Source organism: Chlorocebus sabaeus, chromosome 14 (assembly GCF_047675955.1).
Source record: "Chlorocebus sabaeus isolate Y175 chromosome 14, mChlSab1.0.hap1, whole genome shotgun sequence".
In the NCBI taxonomy this organism is placed as follows: Eukaryota; Metazoa; Chordata; class Mammalia; order Primates; family Cercopithecidae; genus Chlorocebus; species Chlorocebus sabaeus.
The window spans coordinates 65,278,568-65,295,939 of NC_132917.1; the positions used below are offsets into that span (position 1 = coordinate 65,278,568).

Below are 17,372 nucleotides of genomic sequence, written 5' to 3' on the forward strand. Positions count from 1 at the left end.
CCTGCTGTGTGTGTGACCCCAGGCAAGACAGTGCCCTCTCAGAATCTTTTCCTCACCTGTGGTATGTGGATACTTGACTGTTGGACATATTCCACCCATGCGTGAATGTGTACGTGCCTGTACGTACAACACAACACACTCACACACTCTCTCTCTCTTACCTTCACTCATTCTTTCTCTCATACCTAAAAACAACTTGAAAAGCTTGCTTGTTCGAAGATTCTGGCAAGGGCCTGTAGGTCCTTTGTCAATGCTGTGCATGAAGAGTTCCCCTCCCCAAATATGAGAACACCAACACTTCACATTTCTAGTTTGCAGCTCTAGGAGGAACCCAGCAGGAAGTAGGGGAAGAAAATGGAAAACAACTCTAGTAATCAGTCAGTCAGTCATCAAGGGCTGTCCTCCCACCTTAAAGCAGATGAAACTGTCTAGCATCCTAGAATGTAAGCGCCCTGAGGGCAGGGACTTCCTGAGCCACAGCTCTGGTATTGTATGGCAGGCTAGGTGCTCTATATTTGCAGTTAGTGAATGGCACGTGGTAGGCATTCAATGGCTAGTGGCTACCTCTCCTCTGGCTGTACTTCCATTCATTTATTTTATCCAATACAATAATTTATACATAATTTTGCAATTGGGGCCTAAGTACATTCTAATTCAAGTTATTCAGATTCATAGTCTACCACACTCCAAATCAACACCTATAATCTAGTATCCCCGATTTTCCTTAGTACAAAAGACATCTTAGAATGGATGGTAAGGTCTTCAAAGGTTTTTTGTTGTTGTTTTTTGTTTTTACAAACAGCAGAGTACTGTTCTGAAATGTGCTCACACACAGATCAATGAGAAGGCAACCATTATTAGGCCTCCAGGGCCAGAGGTGAGCTGTTGAGCCCAGGCACATCATTCTAGCAAGGCAGATTTGCTTTGGGAGTCTGAGTCTGAGCAAAATCAAACTTGACTTAGCCTTTAAGCAAAGGGGAGAAATCTAATAACTATATTAAGACTACAGTCACACGTATGCTGCTTTAAGAGATCTATAAAAATGAGTAAAATTACTGGGATGTTGACAAATTAAACCTCTAGTCTAGCGCTACATCTGCATTCCCACTCCATCATCCATTTTATTCCTTGGCTGGAAAAATAAAATGAAACTCCAAACATGGCATTCAAGTAGACAAAACATGTCATAAGCCAAGTGACTCCTAAGAGGATGGTCAGTTCCACCCATCCCCACCAAGCCTACTGACTTTTGTTTTAGAGACAATTTGAATGCTGTTGGTAATAAGATTTCTAGACCACATATCAGGAATGGCACAGGGATAGCAGGGGAGCCAAGGATGCTACTACAGGTAGGTACTCTTACCCTAAGAGAACAGACAAGCTATAAAACTCAGAATCTCAAAAAGCACAGCCAACTGGGATCACTGAGTAAAGGGGCCAATGGTCAGCTGGGCATCATTGATTATCACAGTACAAAAACTACCAGGACAGCATTAGAAAGCCAAAAGAAACAGTCAGTCTTAGAACATGACTTCTAAATCCTAATTATCCTCCCACAAGCTCCCTGAGGAGCCTTGAGCAAGTCATTTCAGCTCTCTAAGGTATAAAGTGAAAATCTCGTTTCCTGCCTTGAAAAGTTCATGGATCTCCTCTGCCTTGTAAATTCTGAAAAGAACACCTTATTACATGATATGGGACAGACCTGGGGTAGATGGATGCCACTGAATCTCAATTTATCAGGTGCTGTGCTAAAATGTTTTACCTAGGCTACCCTTTATACTTTTGAGATGGAGTTTCGCTCTCGTTGCCCAGGCTGGAGTGCAATGGCGCGATCTCTGCTCAGCACTATCTCTGCTCGGTGCAACCTCTACCTCTCAGGTTCAAGCGATTCTCCTGCCCCAGCCTCCCAAGTAGCTGGTATTACAGGCATGTGCCACCATGCCCAGCTAATTTTGTATATTTAGTAGAGATGGGGTTTCTCCATGTTGGTTGGGCTGGTCTCGAACTTCCGACCTCAGGTGGTCCGCCTGCCTCGGCCTCCCAAAGGGATGGGATTACAGGCATGAGCCACCATGCCCCGCCCATTTCTACTTTTTAACAGCCTATCAGGTATACAGCATAATGCACTTCATTTACATTAACCCAGGGCTGGTGGCTTAGGATACTTAGCAGGGTCCCTTTGTGGGGGAAGAGGTATGGTCTCACTCCAAAGTCCATGATTCTTCCACTACCATCATGGCAGCCTCTCCTTTAGTAGTTTTGAAAAAGCAACTCAAAGTCTTTTTTGGATATAGGTATCCAAAAAAGATAATTGTTAAATTATCTTTAAATTGCGAAAAATTGTTAAATTTTTATACAAGGTACAATTATTTTTTCAATTACTGAATATTTACTTCAACCAATTGATAAATGTTTACAGAAAGCCTACTATGTGCTCAGTGTTCTACCAGGCCATGGGTATGTGGGTTAATAAATTATTCTCACAGGGCATGGTGGTGTATACCTGTGATCCCAGCTACTTGGGAGTCTGAGATGGGAGCACTGCTTGAGCCCAGGAGTTCAAGGCTCCAGTAAGCCATGATCGCACCCCTGCACTCCAACCTGGGCAACACAGCAAGACCCCATCTCTAAAAAAAAAAAAAAAAAAAGTAATAAAAATAAAAAATAAAGCTATTCCCATGCCAGGTGCAGGTGGCTCTAAAAAAAAAAAAGTAATAAAAATAAAAAATAAAGCTATTCCCATGCCAGGTGCAGGTGGCTCATGCCTATAATCCCAGCACGCTGGAAGGTCGAGACAGGAGGACTGCTTAAGGCTAGGAGCTCAAAGCCATCCTGGGCAACATAACAAGGCCTCATCTCTACTAAATATTTAAAAATTAGCCAGGTGTGGTGGCGCACACCTACAATCCCAGCTACTCAGGAGGCCAAGGCAGAAGGATCGCTTTGAATACTCCAGCCTGGACAACAGAGCAAGACCCTGTTTCCAAAAAAACAAAAACAAAAACAAAAACAAAAAAAAAAGCTATTCCTACACCTAGAAAGACAGATGGGCCAAGTTTCTCTGTGCATTCTCAGTTAGTATATGATGCAAATACAAAATAAACAGTGCGTATCTGAAAAGTCAGTACTGGAGGCCAGAGCCAAAGCAAAGCAACAAGAAAAAGAAACAAAAGGAATAAATAATGAAAATGGAAAGACAAAAATGTCATTATCAGATGAACAAATGAAAGTCAATTAAAAAATGTAACTGATAATTAAGTTTAAGCATTTATAAATGGACCACAGGAAATATATCGAAGAACAAAAACAACCAGATCTAAAAAATCATTATTTCAGGACACAGAGGAGCCAAAACCATACCTTTTAGAAGCTTCCAATATTTGTCCTAATCTCTTCCATCACAAGTGTTAAATGCTAAGGGTGAAGTCAGAATCTGTTTCTTTACCTTTACCCTCTAAGTGCAAGTAAACACAGAAAATTTATTTTTAAATAAATATTCAACTACTCTTTCAGAGTAGCAGGAAGAACATAAGCACAATTTGATAATATGTGTGCAATATGCCACATGTGAACATAATGTTGATAAAGGTTACCTGAGAAAGGGAAATGGGTAGTTAGGAAACAATTGTTACTTAATTTGGCAAAATCCTATGATCCTGGCCTGACTTTCCTTCCATGACACAGGACATATGTCAAGGTGTAACAATCCTTCATGCCTATCCAGGGCAAGCATATAAAAAAACATATTTTGCTCCACGGGGCACTGGAGCATCAATACAAAATATTTCTTTTTTTTTTTTGAGACGGAGTCTCGCTCTGTCGCCCAGGCTGGAGTACACTGGCCGGATTTCGCCTCACTGCAACCTCTGCCTCCCGGGTTCACACCATTCTCCTGCCTCAGCCTCTCGAGTAGCTGGGACTACAGGCGCCCGCCACCGCGCCCGGCTAATTTTTTGTATTTTTAGTAGAGACGGGGTTTCACTGTATTAGCCAGGATGGTCTCGATCTTCTGACCTCGTGATCCGCCCGCCTTGGCCTCCCAAAGTGCTGGGATTACAGGCGTGAGCCACCAAGCCCGGCCCAAAATATTTCTTCTACTTCAAAGTCACTAAAAGCCCTAGAAAATGCCTTAAAAGCACCATCAATGTTCTAGTCTTAAATAGTAATTTTTAAATATTTCTAAGAGTAAGTTATCAAGTTTATCGATATGACGGGGTCTTTTTTAAAAACTTGGCCTAATTCATCTTAGTAAAAACACACCCAAACAAATAATCACATACACCAAAATTTTCTGGTCTGCCTCTATTATAATCTTGTTCAATTTCTGAAAATTTTGCCATTAGATTGTATTTGTGTTCAGCTGGCAATACAGGAATAATGCCAATATTGGAGTTCATTGGCACAGCTGTATCCGCCCTCAAGTGTTAAGACTCTGACAGAACCCTGCAGATATTGCAAATTGTTAATATTGTGACTTCTGCAGAGATTCTCCTGCAGAGGCACAGAAACAGGCCCTGTCTTATTGTTCTCAAGATTTTCTACTTGTCAGTTCTCACAACAATAATGGAATCAAAGTTGGTTTTGAGTTACCAATGACAGATCACTACCACCAGATAGTTCTGTGCGGAATTTCCACAAAATACCAGAGGCTTCATGGTTGAGTTTCTCAGAAGGAGGTTTATGTATACCCTAAGTTAACCAAATACAACATTTGTAATTATTGCATTAGTCAGTAGAGATGAAATAGCACTTTAAAATAATTAAATCCATTATTTTATTCAATAGACATTAAGCAACCACAATGTGCCCAATGGTGTTGGTCCAACAACTAGAAAACTAGGCATTTGAGAAGTAACCCTGAATCCAAAAAGCTCATATTCAGATGCAGAATGTAGCTTGGTATAAGCCTAACTTGAAATGATAATTGCCATATAGTGTAGGAAAAAAAATACTACACACGGGCATCGATTTTGACTTGGATTTTGACTTTGACTTGATTTTGACTGGGAGGAGGGGTTGTGGTGGGAAAGTCAAAAAGGACCACCCAAACGCAATGGCTCAGAGATGGCTGGGGGCATAAGCAGAATGTCACCTACTGGAGAAGTGAAGGAAGAAAGAAGAGAATTTCAGAATAAAAGCAAAAGTAAGCAAATTGCTAAGGCAAAATAGTTCTGGGTATTGCTACTGATCCACTTTGTATATATTTTACTAGTTAAAAGGACAGGAAAGCAGAGAGGACCAGTTTTAGTCAGAAAGGAGGTTGCACTTGCTAATATTCCCATGGAAACAAACCCAGACCACCACCAGCTGATGGAGCTTAGTCCACTCCAGGTCTACTACTTCACTAGCTGTTCAGCCTTGCACTAGGCACTTAACTTTATACTATGACAGGTCCTAGCTTACAAGCTCCTTAAGGTCTTCCCAGTTTTTTTTTGTTTTGTCTTGCTTTTAACATTTTTTTTCCTTAAGACAGGGTGTCACTCTGTCGCCCAGGCTAGAGTGCAGTGGCACAATCACAGCTCATTGCAGCCTCGACCTCCTGGCCTGAAGCCATCCTCTCCCCTCAGCCTCCTGAGTAGCTGGGACTACAGGTGTGTGCTACCACACCTAGCTAATCTTTTATTTTTATTTTTTGGTAGAGACAGGGTCTCACTATGTTGCCCAGGCTGGTCTTGAACTCCTGGCCTCAAGCCATCCTCTGGGCCTGGGTCTCCAGAAGTGTGGGGATTTTCTGAGGAATAAATCAGTATTCTAATTCTGCACAACCAACTCCATATTTTTAACATTTAAGGGTTCTACTCATGTACAGTAGAAACATACCCCCTGGTAGAAACATACCCCCCTTTTTAAGGCTAACACAAAGAAAATGGATCAATACTCACTGTATCAGTTTAATTTTCACAACTGTTATTTCAGTTAATGTAGATCTAACATTCCAATAATAACCAACTCTGAATCTGCACTACTCCCACTATCTTTAAGGTGTATCACAGAATTCTCAAACCCAAATTTATTTAAATACATTTTAATTCAGTATGCCCCTCATGCTTCACAGCATTTTCTGGGAAGATAAGTGAAGTGAGAAAAATTATGGCAATGACAGATTGTCACCAATTCAGAAGAATAATGAACAAGCATGATTGGCAGAAAGGCTGCAAGCTCTGAGTCAGAACGACTGAGGCTGGACACCCCCACCGGTTCACAGTGGTTAGTTAAGAGCACAGAGCACTTCTTGAACCCGGCTACTGGAGTGCTCAATTCCCAGCTCCTTCAGTTACTCATAGCATGACCTTGAGCAAAGGATTTCACCTCTCTGTGCCTCACTTCTCCCAGTATTTAATAGAGATAATAATACTATCTACCTCGCAGGATTTTTAAGAAGACTAAACGAATCAAGTGCTTTAAAAAAGTGTTTGCTTTCTCAGGCAACTAACTTGACCTCGGCTTTCTCATCAGTTAAATGGGGTAATACCTTCTTCACAGGGTTATCTGAAAATTAAGCTGAGCTTGAAAGAAATCTATCTCAGTGCCCTGCAGAGCCACACAGGGCATCTGTTTTATGCCTAGTCCTGTACTATAAGCTTTACATAGGCTATCTCATTTAATTCTCAAAGCAGCTCCACAAAATAGGTAGTGTCTATTACCATTTTGTCCACTCCATATAAAACCAACATGACATACGAAAGTAAACTGCCTTAGATCATAAAGTGAGCAAATGGCTAAGCCTTAAGCCTTAAATATATGTTACAAATGCATTTAACTTGGGGTCTTCTATTGGTCTCTGGCTGAATAACCAGTTATAAAAGACATTTTCGCAGACAGTTCAGGCAGAGTGTTAAAGACATCATGGAATTATTAATTTTGTAAAATGTGATAGTAGTATTGTGGTTTCACAGAACAGTATTTTTATTTCTTGAGAAGTAAGCTCAATTATTCAGGTACAAGAGTCCCAATGTCTGCAATGTCTTTGAAACGGTTCAGCAAAAATACTTATGCCTGTTTTATTAATGGGAAACCTTTCGACGTTAGGAAAAATATGACTGAAAGGGAAGCTGCAAATCCATTCCCAGCAAAGAGTGAGTTACAGAGAAGAGTTCATGAAAGGAACAAAAGAGAAAGCTGAATGGCAGCTCGATGTCTCCAGGGTTAGAGCTTGGTTCAGGAAGGTTTATCTTGTCTGCGAATTTCCAAGCCATTCATAGCCATGATCAAATGTTTTAATTTTTAAAAAACGTCCACTCCTATGCGCAGAGGACGACTTACAATAGTTTGCTGATGCTCTTTACTTCTTAAATTATATTTTTAAAAGTCTGTAGAATTGTAAATTGTAACATGCATTTTTGTGGGGGGCGGAGAACGAAAGACAGAATGGTCAATGTATTTTCTATATGCAAGATATCTTTTGGGACCATCGTCAACAAGAGCAAAGAGAGTTTCCTGAATTACCATATATTAGAATAACTTTAAATTGACATGGAAAACAACATTAGAAAACAAAACTGTTTTTAAATTAAGCAGTTTTACCATTTGCAAGATTCTGATTTACTGCATTCTGATGCTAAATGAAACATATTATCTGGACCATTCAACAAAAGCTTTACTATATGTAGACTATCAAGTCTATTTTACCTAAAGTACAAATACATCTTCCCTAGGTCTCCAGTTTGATGCCACAGTTCTCTTAAGTAACAACCCCTGCCTGGTTCCAAAAGGTATCTGAGAGACCTCAAATATAAAATTATTACAAGAAAAAAATAGAACAAAATTCACCCAAAGTAGGAATCTAGCAAGAACCTAAGCAAATATGGCTACCTTAATCAAACAATAATTTTAGCTCTGGACTTAAAGACAGTGGCAGCAAACAACAACTGAACAACAAAAAAGCAATCACAGCAAGCTCTGTAATTCAGAGAGAGAAACCTTACTGCCACTAACACTTAAAAGGAATTTTTCAGATGCGTCATTACACAGGTACGTTGAACATAATAATAGACGGTAGCTACCATGGCAGTTTACAGCCCACGAAGTCGCTTTCTTCTCAGGCATGTAAAGTCTCGTGCCAAGGTCAGCACATTAAAAATAACCCCTATAAGCCCATTTCTTCAGTGGCTAAGATGCCAAGGCTTTCTCAGCCTCTAAGTGAAACTAGAACTCCTCAAATATCTATCCTCTCAACTGGACTTGTGACAGCAGTGGAGGCTGCGGCTTCATGCTGAACTTGCTCTGAGAGCCTAAATTGGAACTATTCTTTCCTCGCTGGTGATCCCACTCGAAATCCTTCTGCTTTGGATAGCAGATGGAGTAAGATGCAAGGCTGACAAGCTGCCACAAAAAGGGCCAGGTCAGGCCTGTATTCCCAAGGAGTGGAGCCAAGGTAGAGCAGTCAAACCTCTCCAAGAATCTGCAAGGCCAGAGCACAGCAACCAACCTCACTGCCACTGCTGCTACTCTGTGTGCAGGTACAATCGAGGGCCCATAAAAATACTGATTTATTGGCTACGTTCAAAAGGCAGCAAGGCCCAGCAGCATAATCCTTCTCTGTATTTCAGCCCTAAAAGCGCAACTTTTTTTTCATTTTACCATTTTAAGATGCTATATACGAAGACAAAGCAAAACGTCTGAAATAGAAACACCAGCAGATGTGGTGGGACATCTGCGACAGGCACACCAGCAGGGATCCTCTCCTGTGACGGGTGTCTGGAAGATCAGGGGTTACTGCAGTCAAAGTTCCCTGGGGACTCACAGGAAGGAAATCGAAATTCCTTTTCCCAAACAGCAGCCCCATTCCCGCCCAGACTGGCAACAGCAGACGCCAAAGGATAAAGGGGGTATATTTAATAAAGTGAGTAGATTTCTTAGAGTAGAGCACAACACTGTCACCTGCTGCAAGAGACAAGCCTCCCTGTCGCCCAGCCCTGAGTCACTTCCCCTCCCAGCACTCTTGAGGCCCAATGCCTGCGGGGGGCAAAAGACCTGGGGCCTCTGGAGCACGCCTCCCGCAGCCCGCACTCCCCTGCTAAGACGCGCGCGGGGCCTCCCTCCAGGGCGCGTCCCCGCGGCTGCCAACCGGCTCTTTGAGCCCAAGCCCGCGCCGCCGCTACCTTGGCTAATGGCAGCACTGAATGAAAGGAACCGATGCAGACTCCGGATTTATGAATGTGCAGGGGAGGAGGGGAGGGATATCATGTGACAATAAAGGAGAGCGTCTTATTCACAAAAAAAAAAAAAAAAAAAAAGTGGCTGGTGGCGGGCACAGCCACTGAGCAGCAGAGGCGGCCGCCGCGCGATGACCGCTCGGACCCCAGGCAGAAGACCTGAGGTGTCGGGCCCCGCGGCCCCGCCCCCGTCGCACCCGAGACAGAAAACGCCTCGGACCAGGGAGAGAAAATGCCAAACTGGACCCCTGGACCGCGAGGCAGGCGGCAGCTGCACCTCCGCCCCGGGCTGGCGACAGTCACGGGTCCCACGCGGGGCTGCCCGGGATCCCTCCGGCGGAGCGCCCCAAGCATTGTTCCCCTCGGGCCTGCGGGCCGGGCACAAGCCCGTGCACGCGCACCCGCGAGGACACACACACACACTCGCCCCCAGAGCGCTGCCCCGCACGCTCCCGCCGCACTCGCCTAGGTCCGCCCCGAGCCGCCTGACCCCGCAGGACGCGTGTGCCGACCACAAGCGCGTGCACAGGCACTCACGCACCGCGGGGCCCCTCGGGCGGCTCCAGCACGCCGGCCCGCGCGGGGACCCTGGCGCACCAGACCCCAGCGCAGCCCGCGCCGGTCCTCCTCTCGCTCCGCCGTATTTTTTATGAATGAAAATGTGGTATGCAAATGAGAGCGATTCAAGAAAACGAAATGGCGGAGCCTAGGCCCCAGTGGGCTCAGGAGCGGACTGCGGGGCTCGCGGCGCGGCGGGAGTCACAAAGTCACTATGCAAAAACCCACCGGCCCCGGGAAGCCGGAGTGGGGGTGTCAGGTCTTCCGCTCCAGTCGCCGAGGATTTCGGGGGCGGGGGGGGTGCTGTGAGCCCTCGGAGAGGGAGCAGGGACCGCCCGGAGGTCACCCGCACGCCCTTGGCCCCCGGAGCGGCCACCAGCCCGCCGACCCTAGGCGTGCGCCCGCCAGCCCGCAGCAGTTTTTGCCCCCTCCTCACTTTAACAAGCAGGGAAGCCTCGCGTCCCAACCCCGACAGGTCAGCGAGTCGCTGCACCCCACGCCAAGTTCACCCAATAAGCGTCCCCGCCCGCATCCTCAGCCCCGGCCCCCACGCTGCCCCCGCGGGGCACCCTCGTCCCACCCCGCGACCAAACTTACTCGTCCGGGTGTGTTTCTTCGGTCATTTTCTTGTTCACCTAGACGCCTGTCCCGCGGCGGGCAGCTTTGCTCCCTTCATCTTCCTGTCCGCTCGCCCCCCTTCTTCACATCTCCGGAGATCGCCTGATTTGGGGAGGGGGGGCGGCTAGAGATGGGGGCGCCGCAGCAGAAGGGGAAGCAGGGAGCGGGGTGAGGTTTGGGGGAAGGGGTGCAAAGGCAGGCTGCAAGGGGAGTGAACGCCGCAGCTCCGTGGGGAGAGGCGGGCGGAGGCTCCGGGGGCTCGGGAGCGGGCAAAGGGGGCGAGATTTGGGAAGGGGACGGCGGTGGGGGAGAGCAGGAGAAAAACAAGCGCGCCTTGGAGCGGCGGGGACTGCTGCGAGGAGGAGGAGAGCGCCGGCCGCGGGTGGGGGGACTCGGTCCGGGGTCGCCCCCGGGGGGCCGGGCCAATCACGGTTCCGGGGAGCGGTCGGCGGCCGGGGGAGGTGCGCCTGGGAGGCGGTGCAGGGCGCCCCGTCCGAGCCCCATCTCTCGACTCCACCGATTTACTCCATATTGGATTCTCACCGCCGCCAACAGGAGGAGGAAGTAGGGCGGAAGCGATGACGTCTTCCCAGCGGCCAGAGGTGGTGGAGTGCAAAAAGCTTCCTACTTGCGACCGAAAAAAACGGGAGAAAAAAAAAAAAAACTTTGTCCCGCCTACTGAGCACGCCCGGCTTCCTCTCCCCCTCCCTCCTGGCTTCCACTCCCGGGGGAGCCGCGGAGCCGAATTGTTTGCTTGCGCCGCGACCGTCTGGCTCCGAATCCTCCCTGATAGGGCTCCGGGTTTTAGGAAGCCCGAGAGGAGAGAGGAGGCGGGAGCGGAGGACTCTTACACATCTGGCTCCCGTTTTTGCCCCCTCCCTCCTTCCAAACCCCAAGATTAAAAATCGGGGGGTTGGGCGGGGGCGGAGATGCGAAACTCAAGGGAGGGGAGGGAGTGAAACAGCTGAAGAGGTGCTCAGGCTCAGAGGAACAACTACCCCCACCGCAGGGTGGGAAGGTAGGGGCGGCGCAGGTGCCAGGGGCTGGCTTCTCCAACCCAACCCAACCAGAAAGGGGAGGGGGTTCGACTTTGCCAAGGTTCTGAAAGGCAGGGGCTTTTCCGTTTCACGTGAATCTTGTGATTTTTTTTTCCTTTTTTGTCTCAATAGAGGAACGGGTTTTTGTTTTGTTTTGTTTTGTTTTGAGATGGAGTCTCGCTCTGTCCCCAGCCCAGGCTGGAGTGCAGTGGCGCGATCTAGGCTCACTGCAACCTCCACCTCCTGGGTTCAAGTGATTCTCCTGCCTCAGCCTCCCGAGTAGCTGCGACTACAGGCGCGCGCCACCACGCCCAGCTAATTTTTGTATTTTTAGTAGAGACGAGGTTTTACCATGTTGGCCAGGATGGTCTCGACCTCTTGACCTCGTGATCCACCTGCCTCGGCCTCCCAAAGTGCTGGGATTACAGGCATGGGCCACCGCGCCGGGCCAAGGAACGGATGTTTTTAAGAATCATTACTCGTGCAAAGCCCAGCACAGCCCAGAAACGTTTGCATTTCCGTAGAAATTATGGAAATTCTCGCGTTAAGAGGCAGCCACGGCCGGGCGCGGTGGCTGACGCCTGTAATCTCAGCACTTTGGAAGGCCGAGGCGGGCAGATCACCTGAGGTTGGGAGTTCGAGACCAGCCTGACCAACATGGTGAAACATCGTCTCTACTAAAAATACAAAATTAACTGGGCGTGGTGGCGAGTGCCTGTAATCCTAGGTACTCGGGAGGCTGAGGCAGGAGAATCGCTTGAACCTGGGAGGTGAAGGTTGCGGGGAGCCAAGATTGCACCACTGCACCCCAGCCTGGGCAACAAGAGCGAAACTCCCTCTCAAAAAAAAAAAAAAAAGAAAAAAGAAAGAAAAAGAAACAAGGGACATAATCCCTATCCTTGCTGCTCTCCAAACATAGTAGACTATTCCATCCTCTTGAATGTCCACGGCACAATCCAGATATGATGTTAACTAAATAGCAACCACTGAACATCAGGTTAAGAGATTAAATATTTGCCTCAGGCTGGGCGCAGTGGTTTATGCCTGTAATCCCAGCACTTTAGGAGGCTGAAGTGGGCAGATCACCTGAGGTCAGGCATTTGAGACCAGCCTGGCCAACATGGCAAAAACCTGTCTCTACTAAAAATACAAAAATTAGTTGGGTGTGGTGGTGGGTGCCCATAATCCCAGCTACTCCGGAGGCTGAGGCAGGAGAATTGTTTGAACCCAGGAGTCAGAGGGTGCAGTGTGCCAAGATTGCACCATTGCACTCCAGCCTGGGCAACAAGAAGAAACTTTGTCTCTAAATAAATAAATAAATGCCTCACATTTAGTATTCCTGAAGTTTACATGCATCTAGGAGCCACAAATACTCCAAAAAGTTTCACCTTGAGTCAGGGAGAAACTGATGGTTTACTCCAGGCTTCGTGCTTATCACAGCCATGATCTCTGCGGACATGGAGTGGGGTTCACGCTGGTGATGTGTGATGGTGGGGAGGGCATGAACCAGAGGATGGAACAGCTTAGTTCTGGTTTTCTCCTAGCAGTCCTGAGACCCCAAGTGAGTTTCCTTATAAAACAGGAATAACAAGGCCAAGCTTGTCTTTATCAGTTTGTGAGGTCATTGAGAGTTGGTGAGAAAGTACTAACCAAAGCCAAGATCTCATTGTCCTTTAAATCCCCAGAAGGCTAAGGACTCACCTTTGGCCATGGTTGCTCTCACCCAGGTCTCACCTTTAGCCATGGTTGCTTTTCTCCCTGGGAGTGCTGAAAGAGATCCCACCCTGTTATTCCTGAACTTCCCAGAACACAAGCACTTACCCATGTCAAAATTATCCACCCTATGGGCATCTCTTGGGCTCCACCCTCCAGTTTCAAGGTACACAAATGGCGAGGTGGCAGGCGAGGTGATTATTAATTTCTGCAGGTAGGCCAGCTCTATGAGCAGGTTAAATTGGTGTCATCACCACTCATTCAGCCAGCTCTCAGCTAATATCTGTGAACGACTGGCCCAGCCTATGGACCAGGTTGCCAGGGGAACAATGGTAAATATTCTGAGGTGCAGAAGTCCCCAAGTCCCCACTGGGATCACCTGGTGCCATACTCCAGCTGCGCTATCTCAGGTAGGCCCTTAGATTCACTGAGCCTGGGTTCAGTGTCTGTTGTGTGGGAATAATACCCACAACATAGGGTTGCTGGGAATCTTAAATGTGCTATGCAGATTCCTGGTAGCTCTTTGCTCTCTCTGGCAAGTTGGTTTACCAAATACCCCCTCCACTCTGTCCTTCATGTTCCTTTAAATGAAGCCTGCCAGTTCTCTGCTGCCTTGTTCATCACCCAAAAGGGGCCTTTTGATGGAAACATTACTAGCAGGTCACCTCTTGGTCCTCCCCATCAATTACCGTGGTTGAGGTAAGTCTGACTCCTGCAGCTCCATAGAATAAATGAGGATATTGGGCGAATAACTCGGATACGCCTGTTGATCTGAACAACAGGGTGTTATCAAAGTCCATTGGATTGTTGCTGGAATAGGGGATATCACAGATTTAGGGCTTTAATTGAATGTCACTGCTGAAAAAGCTAAGGACCCACATCCCTGTCTCCCCAAAACCAGCAGAACAAGGGGGCGCAGGAAGCTCTGAACACAAATCAATAGTGTTCAGTCAGAGTAGGATGGTAAAGCTTCAAAAGTAATATCGATCTGCTCACAACTTCACGCAAACCCAGCGGGGCCCCCAGCAGGTCCCCCACCTACAAGCTTCTCAGTTCCGAGTCCTGGGCGAGGGAGCACCCACACCCGGGCCCTTCCCGCGGGCTGCCCGGAAAGCCCGGAGCGCGGAGCCGGAGCGACCCTTCGCGGCCGGGGACGGGCATGCTCAGTAGCCCCGCAGGTCCTGTTTCACTGGGAAGCCGGCCGCGGCCCCCACCCCTCCCGCCCGTCTCGGGCGCCAGGAGAAGCGGACATTTTAGCCTCCTCTGCAATCCGCTCTCGTTCGTGTCCTTCTTCCCCTCTCGTCCGGTAGGGCCGGGAGTGTAGATTTCCCCAGGGGCGGGGGTGGGATCTGAGTAATCACTCGCCCTCCCCCCTCCCAGGGGCGAGGAGGGGGTGATTTAGGGAGGACTCCACGGGGCCCAAAGGTTCGCGCCGCCCCGCCGCGGCCCTGCCCCCAGAAGCCCCCAGCTGCCGCGGCGCCCCCGCTCCCCGCCCCGCGAGGCGCGCGCAGCTGCGCCCGGGCCTGTCCTCGCCTCACCCCCACTCTGCCCCTTCGGTATTTCTCAATGACCGGCGCTCCCAGGACACTTCCGACGCGGGAGGGAGGGGTTGTCATTAGCGCTCGGTTTATCAGTTCCTTCCGGTCTCCCCGAGCTCAGCCCTGAGCGCGGCGGGGCCGCGCCTCGGGCGATCTGATGCCTTTATTATGATGTTTAAGTAAGCAGTCGTGTGTGCCAAGTGAGTTTGTAGCCCAACTGTCTCCCCCAAGCCCCACTGGCAGGAATGGAAACCCAAGCTCTCGTAATGCAGGGGATGATGCAAACTTAGAAACTGACCCGGCGCCCGGGAATGAGGCCCCCCGCCCGTCCCGGGCGTGCGGCGGCCCAGTCGGGGCATGAATGGCTGGAGCCGGATTGCATAATCTGCGCGGTATAAATAGCCGGCGGGCGGGCCGCTGACGCTCTCGGTTGTGCCGTTATCGTGCAATGCTTCATCCCCGGTGCCGTTCACTCCCAGGTCGTTTTCTCTTTCAGCTGCAATGCCAGAATTTTAAATAGAGATGAAAGGCCCCTGCCCCCGCCTCCCTCCTCCCCTGAGTTCATGTATTATGAATGAAACGCCAGCCTCGCTGCTTCCTGAGGTGCTCCACTTCAGGTAGGAGAGAGGCTCAATGTCAAGGCAGCTGGCTACCAAAAGTTGGGTGTGTGCGCGCGTTGGGGAGGGACGGAGAGCAGGAAATAATTGACAGGCTGGGAAACATTCTTTTCGAGAAAATGTAACCGCTCAGGGTTTGCCTCTGGAGTTTCAGTTTACAACTGTACAAGCCTCGGTCAATTTAAGAATGGATTATGCAAAGGGGCTTTCGACTGCGGCTTGCTCGCCCTCACACCCTAGGCCGCTGTCTGTGGAAAGTGCTATTTCATTCAGAGGAGCTAGTTCCTGCCCTGCCAGGGAGACAGCACACATCCCCTCTCCGGTCTCTTCCCCCACTTTAAGATGAGCCCTGAGAACCCTTGAGGGTCTATAAAAAAGCGAATGCTGGTCACTGTAGCCATTCTCTAGTTCCAGAACCTTGGAAGCCTCAGCGAGGTCCAAAGCTGAGTAGGTTTTAAAACGTATTTTTTTTCCAACTGTTTTTCAAAAATAGGTAGTCATTTTAAAAATTAAAGGATGCAGCAAGTTTTCATCTCATAAATACCAGATTTCAACTTAATTTTTTAACATAAAAATGGCCAGTTCTTCACAAATGAATTTCTGACATGTGAAGGGCAATGGTCAAAGTCATGATGTTTTTCATTGGCTACCAATTGCTCCAGTCTGCGTTGAAAGCACCAGGTCTCTATGAGGCAGTGGGGATACAGAAGTGAAGAAACCCAGACTCCTTCCCTCCAGGGATTCGGTCAGCTGGGGCAACAGGCATGTAAAAAACACATGGGGCCACGAGGTAACAACTGTAAAAAATGGAGGAAGCAGAAGAGAAAACAGGGGTCAGGGAAAGGAGGAAAGGATCCTTCAAAGATGCTGGGAGTGCCCTTAGATAATTGGAAGGGAGGGATCTCCGGGATAAAGAGCTGGGTTACCACAAAGGCCTAGGTGTGAAATAACATTGGGGGTAGGGGGAAGGAGGTGCGGGAAAGGGTGGAGAAGGGTAGAAGCCAGGTCAGGGAGGTCACACAGGCCTTGCTGAAGAAGGTTACCCTTTATTTTGAAATCATGGAAGCTTTTGTAGTCGATTCACAGCTGATCTTTGTCTAGTCCCAGATCACTGCTGTGCCTCCCAAAGTTATGCAAACGTGGGGCAAGTAGGCAACCATTGTTATGGGATTGGGGCTGCAAACCAAATTCACAAACTGACAGCTCCTAGGCCAGATAAGGCCCCAGACAAGTTTTGTTTTGCCTGTTTTTTTTTGTTTGCTTGTTTTTGTTTTGTTGTTGTTATTTTTTAATCAAGCTAACAGATTAAAACCAGAATATTTCACATAAAACTCAATATTTTTGGCTCCTCCTGAAAAAAAATTAAAGACTTAGCAACTGTGAGTGCCAGATTTCTGTGGGGTAACAGTTGATGGTTGCTGAGTGGAGGCTGCCCTGTCTGTCAGGCTTCTGGTTCCTGGAGGCATTTGAGCTTTTGACCCCTGGCATAACAGGATGTTTTGTGACGGGGTGAAGGCCCCACTCTGAGACCCCAGGCAGGTAGAGCTTGTCCCTGGGTAAAGCAATTTGCATGAGGAACGCTGGGCCTCTTGAGAGGCCAGTCCCCAATCTCCTTACCAAAGACACTGTATTCTACCTAGGCAGGCCAGGCACACTGGATTAGAATGGGCCTACCCACAGCCTGCAGGCAGGGAGCAGTGAGGCTCCTAAAATAACAATGAACACTGATCCCAACTTGGGCTCTGTTTCTAGGGAACCCAACCTAAGAGAACTAGGCTCTCTTCCACCAGGGGAGCTGGAGGGGTTCAAGTGATCAACTGAGCAAATCACCAAATTTGTGGTTTTACAAGTTACATAACCAAATAGTTTAAGCAGGGAATGCTAGACTCAGGTTTTATACTTTAATAGGTTACTCTAGGTTTGAAGGATGGTTTGTTGGGAGCAGAGCAAAGACTGGTGTGGGAGAAATTTTCCTCTTCCGTGACAGAAATAACAGTGCATGATAAAGCACAGTGACAAGGGCCATGGAAAGAAGTAACCACTTCCAAAGACACAAATGGGGGAGAAATGACTTGGCTTTATGATCTGTTAGATGTGGGGGATCATGGAGAGGTCTAGAATAAATTCCAAGTGTCT

General features: G+C 48.2%; 1 protein-coding gene across 2 annotated transcripts in view; it reads right to left on the reverse strand.

Annotated features, from left to right (window-relative positions):
- Positions 1-14,637, reverse strand: part of SPRED2 (sprouty related EVH1 domain containing 2) — a 129,739-nt gene extending 115,102 nt beyond the window's left edge. The window contains exons 1-4 of one of the 2 annotated variants that reach the window (XM_073023042.1): positions 14,620-14,637; positions 13,771-13,891; positions 13,070-13,135; positions 10,311-10,955 (exon numbers count right to left, since the gene is read on the reverse strand). In XM_073023042.1, coding sequence (XP_072879143.1) covers positions 10,311-10,336 — 26 coding nt within the window. In that variant the 5' untranslated portion in view covers positions 10,337-10,955; positions 13,070-13,135; positions 13,771-13,891; positions 14,620-14,637. Of the gene's footprint in view, positions 1-10,310; positions 11,199-13,069; positions 13,136-13,770; positions 13,892-14,619 lie in introns of those variants that run through there. The other variant, XM_007970428.3, reaches the window with a different exon arrangement.
- Between the last annotated feature and the right edge of the window lie 2,735 nt (positions 14,638-17,372).